Source organism: Diabrotica virgifera, chromosome 1 (genome assembly GCF_917563875.1).
Source record: "Diabrotica virgifera virgifera chromosome 1, PGI_DIABVI_V3a".
NCBI classification, from domain to species: domain Eukaryota; kingdom Metazoa; phylum Arthropoda; class Insecta; order Coleoptera; family Chrysomelidae; genus Diabrotica; species Diabrotica virgifera.
In genome coordinates, this window is record NC_065443.1 from 56,928,845 (window position 1) to 56,941,508 (window position 12,664).

The 12,664-nt window shown below is 32.3% G+C and overlaps 1 protein-coding gene across 1 annotated transcript in view; it reads right to left on the reverse strand.

Moving 5' to 3' along the window:
* Positions 1-1,660: 1,660 nt before the first annotated feature.
* The window catches only part of LOC126890766 (zinc finger MYM-type protein 5-like), a 42,913-nt gene continuing 31,909 nt past the window's right edge, over positions 1,661-12,664 (reverse strand). Inside the window, exon 3 of the mRNA XM_050659951.1 lies at positions 1,661-1,773. Coding sequence (XP_050515908.1) covers positions 1,661-1,773 — 113 coding nt within the window. The remainder of the gene's footprint in view (positions 1,774-12,664) is intronic.

The following is a 12,664-nucleotide window of genomic DNA, read 5'->3' on the forward strand; positions in this document are numbered from 1 at the left end:
AAAAGAATATTGATGGATTTTTTCAACGCCTTGCTATGCTCCTACATCTTTCTCTGAATTCCAGCATCTATACTGCAGAGCTCTTTGGTTTGTTTAAAGCCATCAAACATGTATATATTAAAAACATCCCTTGTTGTCCGGTCCTTTCCGACTCTCTTAGCACAGTCAAAGCTAATGCAAAATATATACCATAAACACCCCATTGAGAAAAGAACCAAGGCCGAACTAATGGAAGCTCAAGAAAGTTTCAGAAGAATCCACTTCCTGTGGATTCCATCCCACATAGGCACAGAAGGAAATATGAACAAGCAGATACTAGTGCGCGTAACGCTATCACTAATGATGCACCAGAAAGAGAGTGTTGGAGTGTCGCTAGCGATCTAAAAGTTCATTTCAAAAATAAAGTGTTAGTGCGTGGAATTTAATTATTGCTCCAAATGTTTAATTGTCTACAAATTGTAATTCATTTTTACCAATTTTTGATTTAATATTGTTACAAATGTTACAGAAATGTCGCTAATAACCTTCGAGTGGATGCGACTTTGTCTTCTTTAAATAAAAAAATTAGCCTCTGGCCGAAAGGCTGATTTGTCTTACGACGGGTCGTGGATGGCACGACTGTCTTATGGGGTACGTTAAAAAATCGTATGATATGAAAAGCATTGGCTAGTTTATAGTACAAAGGAACGGGGTGACAACGAGGATGTGCGCCGTCTGTTGTTCTACGGGCAGTTCACGTCCTGTCGTAAGATAAATCAGCCTAAATACTCTTGTGTTTTACTTACTTTGATTTTACATTTTTTTTTCAGAATTCTGTAACTTATTTTCGGGCAATGTGCTCTGTGTTATCATTATCATACTTTTAACATAAACTATTAACTAATTTTTGTTTATTTGTAGAATGCCCCGCTAATTCTAAATACCAATGCATTAGTGCGTGTTCTCCAGAACAAACTTGCGATGCTTATGGTGCAGCCTGTCAAACAGATGGTAGATGTAGTGGCAAAAATTGCAGGTGCAACTGTAATGATGGGTATGTTAAGGATAGTATTAATGAAAAATGTGTAAAACCAAAAGATTGTCCAAAGAAGCAAGTTTAAAAATCAACATTATTTATACTTTGGGTATGGCTAAGGGAACCATTTGATTTTATAATAATGTATTCTTTAATGGGTTTAAACGTATTTTACTGAATAAATTAAATAAATACTAAAATTGTAGTTTCGCTTTCAATTAATAAAGATTTAAAAACCAGTTCTTATATTAAGCGTTCAATATGTTCTCCATCCACTTCCTGATAGTAATGCATCCTATTTCTAAACTCTCGTAGACTCGTAGTATTCATTTAAATATGTGGGGGAAAATTGTCTACAACTTTTAACAATTCGTTGTCTCAAAATGAGAATCCTGTCAGATACTGTAACGTAAACCCTAGATTTCAAGAACCCTCATAGAAAAAAAATCTTATTGTATGAGGTCCGCTGACCAAGCTGATGATTATATCGAACCTTGTCGTTCAATCAATCTACCACGATATTCCTCATCCAGGTAACGTCGTACTGCATGGTAATAGTGTGCAGGAATATTAATAGATTCAAATAAAGAAAGACCAAAATTGTGTTAATAATAGGACCGATATCAAGGATTTCTCCAATATATATCACAATTTGATAAATTGATTTTTTTTTGTATAGACACCATTGGCAGATATTTTAAGGGCGGCCTTTTCAGGGCCGTATCCATTGCCATCCAATGTAAGAGCAACAAGTGCAACTGTAAATATCAAATACAGTCGGAAAAATGAAAGAATACACATGAACGATCACATCAATCACTTATTTTGTATTTGTGTCTTTTTCTATAAATAACAAACGTTTGTTATAGAAAAAGACAGCAAATGCAAAATCAGTGATTGATGTGATCGTTCATGGGTATTCTTTCATTTTTCCGACTGTACATATAAAGTGTATGTTTATTTAATAATTAGTAAATGTAATGTTTTCTAGATGAATTTTCCATCTCTAGACGTTATAAATAAATTTCGGATTTTTTATTTGCTTGGAGTGAATACATATTTTTAAACATAAGTGATAACACAGGTTATTGTAGTATGTATAACTTATATTTACGCATCAATAAAAATCATTTTACCTACTCTATGTCATATTATAGGAGTGGCCAAACTTTCTTAACAGTGTGCCACTATCTGTTTATGAAAAGTTAGTCGTGCCACCAAAAATTTTCTAACAAAAAATTCAATAGGTAGGTGGAATTTGTATGAAATAACAAAAAATATATGTAGCTACAATAGTATATTATTCCACGAGCATGTAATGATGGCTATTACGATGATGAAGTTTGCGACACGAGCGAAAGCGAGTGTCGTAATTCATCAGAGTGAGTAACAGCCATTACATGCGAGTAGAATACTATACTTTTTCTACGACCTTTGTTTTATTTTAAATAGTAAAAAATATAATTATCAACTACTCGAGATTGTTTATTAATTTATTACTAGTAGTACAGTACATGTTTATGGTTGATGTGGTTAATGTGGCTTGTGAATCTGAATTTTCTTAATTAAATCTTGAATGTTGGGGTCAATTTTTGTTACAGCTAACAAAATTAGATTTTTCAAATGATTATTGGTTAATTTTAAACGATATTGTGATTTAATAACATTCATAATTGAAAACATTTCTTCATAAACATACGTCGAACCAAAACGACAACAATACCGCAAAGCAAAATTGTGAAGATATGGAAAATCAGCTGTGGAAACGTATTTCTAAAATTCAATATAATTTGAATTACTTGTACTTAGAAACAAGCTCGTTATGTTTATTTTTCAACAAAATATTACTTTGCGAATCTATTATTTCCATTTGGAATTCCGGCGGATAATTTTCAACGTCTTTAAGTGAAATGGAAAAAGGATTTGTGAAAAGTTGAATATTTTTATTTTCCTCCTGGAAATCCTGAAATCTCGTAATAAATGAGCTGTGAAGACTTGGCATTAAATTTTTAAACTGATCGTAATGTGGAACATTATTTAATTTAAAAAACTCTAACAAGAAGTAAAACCACTTCTATGTAAATTGGTATATTTATTAAAACTTAAAAAATCCCAATGGATTGAATAAAATATGTCCAATTCAGAACGTTTTCAGACCTATCGGTCCATCATCAGTGAATCTACAATAAAATAAGTAATCCCACTATTAGAATTGAAAGATGGTTGAAATTTTTAAAAAGCTAAAAAAGTGTGGTTAGATTACTTACGTGCATACTTGCTAAATAGCCCCAGAACCAAACAATGGTTGAATTTAAAATTCAATTTACATTATTTAAAAATAATATTAAACAAGCTAAACGCCGATGTTAAAAGATATCGCCTATGGGAACATGGTGAAACCCTACCAAAACCTCAATCAACCATCTTAGGCCAACTTTGACTATAAAGTGTCACAAGTGTGTAAGGAACTGTTTGAAGTGACATTGACAGTAGAGAAAAAGGTAGTCGATTTTCAAAGTTAATTAACCAAAAGGTCATGACCCACAACAAATGATAAAAATTTTAATATCTGAAAATGTCTAACATTTTAAATCTATTGGTTTTTGAAAAGAAATTGTGATATACAAAATTAATTTAGAATATAAGATTATTTATATTGACTGTATACTATAACATTAGATTGATCAAATTGATAGAAAGAAAGTTAAGCTGCTGTCAATAATGATAAAAAGGTAAAAAATAAAAATAGATGAAGGTGAGAGAAGAGAAAGAATAAGTATTAGTTGGAATGTTATTGTACAAATGAATAAATTGGTAGGCAATTTAATCTAGTCTATATTGTATTGGTGGTTGTATATGTAAAAGGAAAATATTGTTATTTAAAAATAAATGCAAATTTTTGTAAATAATGGATTTGAGTTAGGATACAGTCAAATAATTAAAAGTGTGTAATATGTGAATGAAGAGGATTGTAGTTATTATGAGATGTTTTATTTTTTAATTTTATTTCAAAAGTTTTGAGAGAATTCTTGTGACAAAGTGAGGGTATGTGAAGTTAGAGATAAAGAAAAGTATGATTATAGCTGTTAGGTCCAGTTGATACAAGAATGAAATTAAAATGAAAATAATATTGAAAGTGTACTGAATAAAATAAAACCAAAGTAAGAAAAAGAATATTGATATAATTTAATTGTAATGATAATGGATCTGAATGTGAGAACTGAAATTAAGTGATGGGATGTTAGTTGTAGAGGTAAAAAATTTACTTGGAAAAGGTCAAATACAAAAAGTAGAGGGCTGTGGTGTAAGGTATAAAGACAAGAATTTTAAGGGAAAGAGAGGGATAAAGAAAAGATGAGGTGTGGAATTAAACTGAACGAAGTAATGAAATGAAAAAAGAAGTGAAAAGATAGTAGGGTGAATTAATGAGGTGATGGTTAATAGGGTTCAGTAGTTAATAATGTTAGTCGGGTAAAGGAGTTTGGAAGCAGTGAAGAAAAGAGGAAATTTTGAAAAAGAAGGGAGAGTAAGTTAAAAGAGAAAGAATAGGATAAAAAGAGGAAGTTGAAAAAATAGGAATTATGAGAATAATTGGCGGTGAATGGGGACAAAGTTGCGGTTAAGGGATGTTTGTCTATTGACACAGTTGGGACTCTTCTTCAGGTCCTTGACAATCTCCAAATCTTCGTATAAGTCTAAACGGAGTGTATTGTTTTGTTGAATATTGTGTATCAACTGGACACCTTCAGGAATCTTAAGTTCATGTTTATTGACTTTTAAATGGTGTGAAAAGGCAGAAGTGGTATCTCTCTTGCTGTGTTCTGCAGATCGGGTAGAAAGGGATCTGTAAGTTCTGCCGATGTAGGTGGCATCACAATCTGAACAAGAGAGTCTGTATACCCCACTCCGGTTCATATAATGGATAGGATCTTTGGTATTAGTTAAACTTTTGCTGAGAGTGTTATTAACTTTGAAAGATATTTTTATGTTGTCACAAGAATTGGAAATGATATGTTTGACTCTTTCAGATAATTTGGAGTTATTGAATGGTAAGGAGGCATAGATGGGAGTAGTTGTTGATGATGTAGAGAAAGCGGATTGTTGTAGTAACTTGAGTTCTCTTTTTTGTTGAAGTTTACTGATGATGTCTGGGTCATAACCATTGTTGACTGCAATCTGTTTGATAATATTCAACTCTTTGTTGAATTCAGTTACGGATAAAGGAATAGAGTTTAATCTATGTATAAAACTGCGAAAAGCAGAGAGTTTATATGATAAAGGGTGATTAGAAGTAGAATGGATAACATGATCTGTCTGTGTTGGTTTACGGTAGATACCAAAGTTGAAGTGGTCATGTAGTCTGGTAATAGATAAATCCAGAAAGTTAATGGAGTTAGAAGATTCTAGTTCCATGGTAAAGGTGATATTAGGATGGATTTGATTAATTTTGTGAAGTAAGTTGTGAGCTGAATCAGAGTTACCCGAAATGAGGACTAAAATGTCATCAACATAACGGAACCAGTGTAAGATCTCTGGATTTTTTATGATATAGTTGGATTCTAAGTGATCCATAAAAACATCAGCTAAGAAAGGGGATAAGCAACTACCCATTGCTAAACCGTCAGGTTGTTGATAAAAGTTGTTATTAAAAACAAAGTAATCTTGAGATAGACAAATTTTGAGAATGTTTATAATAGACGAAGTGGTGGTGGAAGTGACAGAATTATTTAAGAGGAGTGAATTAACCAGACTAATCGATTCATTTTTTGGTACTGAAGTAAATAAATTGCTAACATCAAAAGAAAGCATAACAATATTTGGATTAAGATTGACAAGTTGAAGTTTTTCAACTAATTGGCGAGAATTCAAAACAGTAAACTGTGGGGTAAAGTTGATAAAGTTTTTAATGGTGTTAAGAATGAATTTAGATAAAATAGAAACTGGAGTGTTAATGAAGCTGACAACGGGACGAATAGGAATGTCAACTTTGTGTATCTTTGGTAAACCGTATAACCTGGGGGTGAGTGGATTTGATGGAATTTTAGTATATGGTGCTTCAAATTCAGAAAAGAAATCAGTAAATTGTTTTAAGTTGGTTTTCATCATCGAAACAAAAGATTTAGAGGGATCAACGGGAAGAAGAGTAAAGTTATTGTTGTCTAGGAAAGAGGTGACTTTGTCAATGTATAATTGTTGGTCTAAAATAACAAGGCAGTTACCCTTATCTGCTTTGCTGAAGATGAGGTGGTGGTTTTGGATCTTATTTTTGATAGATTTGAGTGTGGAGAGAAGGGATTTAGACTTATTTTATGAGAAATTGGGAAAAGAGAGAGATGAAGAAGTTTGTGTAGAAGTAGAAGGGGAACTGATGTTGGTAAGAGAAGAGTTATTGTTGGAAAGAAGTTTCGTTTTGAATTTGTTGATAGTTTGGATGCAAGAGTTTCTTATTGAAGTTTTTTGTGTGAGTGAAATGGAAAGATTTTGAATAACCCCCCCCCCCATTCACCGCCCCCATTTTGTCCCCATTCACCGCCAATTATTCTCATAATTCCTATTTTTTCAACTTCCTCTTTTTATCCTATTCTTTCTCTTTTAACTTACTCTCCCTTCTTTTTCAAAATTTCCTCTTTCCTTCACTGCTTCCAAACTCCTTTACCCGACTAACATTATTAACTACTGAACCCTATTAACCATCACCTCATTAATTCACCCTACTATCTTTTCACTTCTTTTTTCATTTCATTACTTCGTTCAGTTTAATTCCACACCTCATCTTTTCTTTATCCCTCTCTTTCCCTTAAAATTCTTGTCTTTATACCTTACACCACAGCCCTCTACTTTTTGTATTTGACCTTTTCCAAGTAAATTTTTTACCTCTACAACTAACATCCCATCACTTAATTTCAGTTCTCACATTCAGATCCATTATCATTACAATTAACCCTGCTGTCCCGTTCGAGTCAACTACACAAATGTACTGTTCGGGTCAATATGACCCAACTATGGTTTACGCTCCTTAATCGAAATAAAATAAGCTAATGGTGATAAATAAAACTTTATTAACAAGAAATTATGGTTAATTAAACAAAAATTATGTTGTTAATGTAAATTAAACCTTATTAAAAAAAAACAAAAGGCATTTTTTCTTTCAAAAAATCCTAGTAACAAATATCTACAAAAATTTAATTCAGTTTACAACTGGGACAGTAATAAAAAGAATGGATTTTACAAATATGTTTGTGATATAATACAACATAATAATTAGTCTTGTTATCGTTTTTACGGCAAGTTCACAGCGTGTTCGTTTAGCAGGCGGAGTTAGATTTAATAGACGGTTCACTAGCATTTCCATCTTGTCTACTTGTTCCTGCTCGTGTCCTTTTTACCAGTTCGTAAGAGCCTTTAATTATTGGTATATTTTTTCTGGAAATGATGACTGGATTCATTAGTTTTTTCCCAATTCATCAAGAAAAATTCGCCGTTTCCCAATTGATTGGTATTCCATTGGATATTTATTGATGCCCATAACACGAACGCGTTGTAGGCAGAAATGTCCAGTAGATTATAAAAAACAATCATTGGCCAGCGATTTATCTCTTCTCACATGTATACTTGCCAACAAGATAATCTAGAGTATCCAGTGCTCTCTTATTGGAATTGTAATCTAAAATAATTTGGGGCTTTTTCATTTGATGAAAGTGATGCATGATGCATCGATTCATGATGCAAAGTACTCATAAGAACAACATTTTTATTATTTTTGGAAATATTGCCAAATCTTTCATGAAGCAAAAAAGTCGAGCTATGAACTTCTTTATTCGCGATTTTTGCTGAAAGCTCCGGTTTATTTTACTTATTATCCCCGGCATTGTATCTACATATTTTGTTTTAGGAGAAATTGTCCTAAATTTTACGATGTAAAAAAGTTATTATACACGTAATATTGTGGCATTCCAAATCACTACTCAAGTCACACATCACACGCATTTCTGTATAGATCTGCAATTTTAGAGCATAAGAAGTTTTACTGTTCATAATTACATAAACCCCAAAGTTTTGTGCCATATTTCGCTGGCTTGCTGGAATGTACCACTTGAAGGGAGAGCGGCCTCTAAAGGCATTTAGTTGCTTATCGACGGTAACATTTTCATCAGGGTTAAAATTTCTTTTTACATTTTCTACCCATGTTTCATAAATTTCACGTATTGCCGCAAGTTTATTAAAACGTCTTCTATCCTGTCTAGTAGTTTTGTTATCAAAACGTATTACTTGCAAACTTTTTGTAAATATATCAAGCGACATTGTTGATCGAAATATAGTACGACCCGTTTCTTCATTCCATAAACTTTTAGTTGATTCACCATGCGACTTATAAACTCGAGCTAAAAATAAAAGACCAATGTATGCTTGGAAACCAACTTTATTCATGTCTTTCCAGTTGGTTCCAAATACATGCTGTCCTTCCATGTTGGTCATATTTATAATTTGGTTTGCAACATCGTCCAGCTATACTACTACAGTTTATATTACAAGTTTTAGCTTGCAGAAACCTGTGTTTATTTACACACGTATCCGGCTGACAAACACACAGGTGCTGCTAATATAGAATACTGCCAACTAAACACACATACACAGGTAATTTTTAACGGTTTAAATACGCGGGTCACATTGACCCGAACGTACCCTAGGTAACAATTTCATTTTTATCAAAAAAATCAGGAAGTTGAATGTTTATCTCACATGCAATTGAAAGACTTCATATTAGGTAATAAAGTCACGAAACACCAAATCGTTACGCCGCGTAATAATTTGTAAAATAAGAAATAAATTATTTTTTGGGTCAAATAGACCCGAACAGGACAGCAGGGTTAAATTATATCAATATTCTTTTTCTTACTTTGGTTTTATTTTATTCAGTACACTTTCAATATTATTTTCATTTTAATTTCATTCTTGTATCAACTGGACCTAACAGCTATAATCATACTTTTCTTTATCTCTAACTTCACATACCCTCACTTTGTCACAAGAATTCTCTCAAAACTTTTGAAATAAAATTAAAAAATAAAACATCTCATAATAACTACAATCCTTTTCATTCACATATTACACACTTTTAATTATTTGACTGTATCCTAACTCAAATCCATTATTTACAAAAATTTGCATTTATTTTTAAATAACAATATTTTCCTTTTACATATACAACCACCAATACAATATAGACTAGATTAAATTGCCTACCAATTTATTCATTTGTACAATAACATTCCAACTAATACTTATTCTTTCTCTTCTCTCACCTTCATCTATTTTTATTTTTTACCTTTTTATCATTATTGACAGCAGCTTAACTTTCTTTCTATCAATTTGATCAATCTAATGTTATAGTATACAGTCAATATAAATAATCTTATATTCTAAATTCATTTTGTATATCACAATTTCTTTTCAAAAACCAATAGATTTAAAATGTTAGACATTTTCAGATATTAAAATTTTTATCATTTGTTGTGGGTCATGATCTTTTGGTTAATTAACTTTGAAAATCGACTACCTTTTTCTCTACTGTCAATGTCACTTCAAACAGTTCCTTACACACTTGTGACACTTTATAGTCAAAGTTGGCCTAAGATGGTTGATTGAGGTTTTGGTAGGGTTTCACCATGTTCCCATAGGCGATATCCTTTAACATCGGCGTTTAGCCTGTTTAATATTATTTTTAAATAATGTAGATTGAATTTTAAATTCAATTATTGTTTGGTTCTGGGGCTATTTAGCAAGTATGCACGTAAGTAATCTAACCACACTTTTTTAGCTTTTTAAAAATTTCAACCATCTTTCAATTCTAATAGTGGGATTACTTATTTTATTGTAGATTCACTGATGATGGACCGATAGATCTGAAAACGTTCTGAATTGGACATATTTTATTCAATCCATTGGGATTTTTTAAGTTTTAATAAATATACCAATTTACATAGAAGTGGTTTTACTTCTTGTTAGAGTTTTTTAACTATATGGTATACAGCCAACCTAGGGAACTTCCCTTTTAGATTATTTAATTTGATGGCTAATTCCTTCATGAATTTAAAATGAGTGAGTTTTTTTCATTAAAATCTGAATAAAAAAGTGATACTTTGTTCTTGAACGAGCTTACGTGGCTAACTAAGGTTGGAAAAATACAATCTTTTCCTTGTAATCTTAAATTTAATATGTTCAAATGTCCCATTATGTCCGCAAGGAAAGCTAAATCCCATAGCCAGTCTTCATTTTTCAACAGAGAGCGCTCTTTTCGCAATTCCTCATTCTCCTCCAAAACACACTCTTTCAAATTTCAAAATCTTGCCAGTGCATTCCCTTTGGACAACCATCGAACACTGCAATAAAGGAGTAATTCACCTGCCTCCTCCGTTTCTTCCTGAAAAAGTTCTCGGAATCGTCGTCGATTACTAGCTCGAGCATGTATTTTAATGATACACCGCGATACAGGCTCAATCACCGAGGATAGATCGAGGTCCTTGGCACATAACGCTTCTTGGTGGATTATACAATGGAATTTGAAAACATTTCTTCCTAAAAAGCTTTCAAGTAGCGTTGCAAATCCTTTGATTCGACCAACCATGGAAGACGCTCTATCTGTACAAACCGACTCCAATTTCGACCACTCCACTTTGCTACCTTCAAAAACATTTTTCACTTGATCCAAGACATCCTGTCCTGTTGTGGAGACCAGTTGGCGCAAATATAATAGCTCCTCCACAACATCGAAACTATCTGTCACGAAGCGTACAAATATGCTCAACTGCGCATTACCTGTGATGTCACAGCTTTCATCCAAAGCCAGTGAAAAATATTTGCATTCTCGTAGTCCGCCGATAATTTGTGTTTCAACATCCTGGCCCATATCATCAATTCGGCGATTCTGGACAAAGCGATTTGGTCCACCATATGTTTTATGCTTGAATCACCGACATTTTGAGCGAATATTAGTAAACTATTTTTAATTACCTCTTCTCCATCGGAATATGGCTTTTTTTGCGTGCTAATAACAGCGATAGTTCATATGAAGTATTCACCATTGTTGCCATTTCATTACTTCTTTTTTGGAACAAAGATTGTTGCCCGGCTAAAGATTTTTCTTTCTTGGCGATGAATTCGGTTCGTAGGCGTGATCCGACAGGATAATTTTTGGTGAAATCGCTATGAACTTGCTTATAATGGCGCTCCAGATTAAATTTTTTTGGCACTGCCATTGTATGAAACTGTGCGTGAAGTACTTTTTGCGAACTTACGCGATGTATAGCACTCGCTTCGCTGTCGCTCGTGCTCTAAACATCGCGTGCGTTCACAAAAAAGTATACTTCACGAACTGTTTCATAAATAACTATCGGAGACCATCAGAAAACATATTTGTAGCATTCTCTTAGTCCATGTTGTGAGGCCGTTCCAGTATAAAAAAATTTCACACACCATTCAAACACCATAATACCCTCAAGTCTAGGTATATTTAAACATATTTTAGTAAATAATTAAATTGTTATTAAAAATATTCAAAAACAGCGATTTTGTCGTCCGTTTTGCAATAACTTTTTTGTTTATTAACCGATTTTCATTTAGCGTATCTCATTCGATGTACCTTTTTTCCTGAAAAAGTTGCCTGTGGACGTCAAATCTCTAAATAAACAAGTTTTTAAGTTATGAGCAAAAACTAAGTTTGACGTGTTGATTGTTTATTTAAAAAATGTTCCACTAAAAAATTGATGAATCCCAAGATGGTATCTAGTCTTTTTTAATACGCTCTGAGCTTCGATGGTATCACTACTAGCGGATTACTAATGCAACTTTCGCCGATTATTTTTAAAATTTATTATTTAATTGTTTAAGCGAAACAATATTTACAAATATTTACAACGCAAAAAATAATTAGATTGTAAAAAATCCACAAGGAAAAAGTTTACCTCTAGTTGGCTGTATACCATATAATTAGTTCAGAGAAATAAGGAAAAAATATTGTGTTGGTGACACAACCCCCTCCAGACCGAAACCAAATTTTTTGAGTAGTATGGACATCTATAATAATAACCTATATGTTTCCTGCAGCCGATTTTGATGATATACATAGTTATAAACAAATGAAGATCAAAAAACCGTAAATTTTCGCATTTTTCGTCTATAACCAAAAAGTTAAATATTTTAAACAAATTTGAGAGTAAGAAACTTATATACCGTATAAAAAACTTCAATTTGGCGTTCGCTGAATATGTCTATCCTTATTGTTTGCTTAGAAAATTGCAAAATAAATCATAAATTTTTGGTTTATATAAATATTCATAACTTACGTAAAAATTAACGTCAAACGTTCTTATTAAACGAATTGCTGAGACTTGTGGCGCTTAAATTATATTTTAAATTTCAAAGCAATTGGTCAAATAGTTTAAAAGTTATTTAATTTGTTTATCCCAAATTAATTTTTTTTGCAACGCTATAAGTCAGAAAATGGTGAACTTACGTTAATACTTTGGATAGTTTATGAGAGAAGAAGATTTATACTATTAATTTGATTAAAAAGAAATGACAAAAAATAATTCTAAATACTGCAAAATTATTTTGCAAAAACATGTGAATTAAAATGTTCGTCCATGGCCC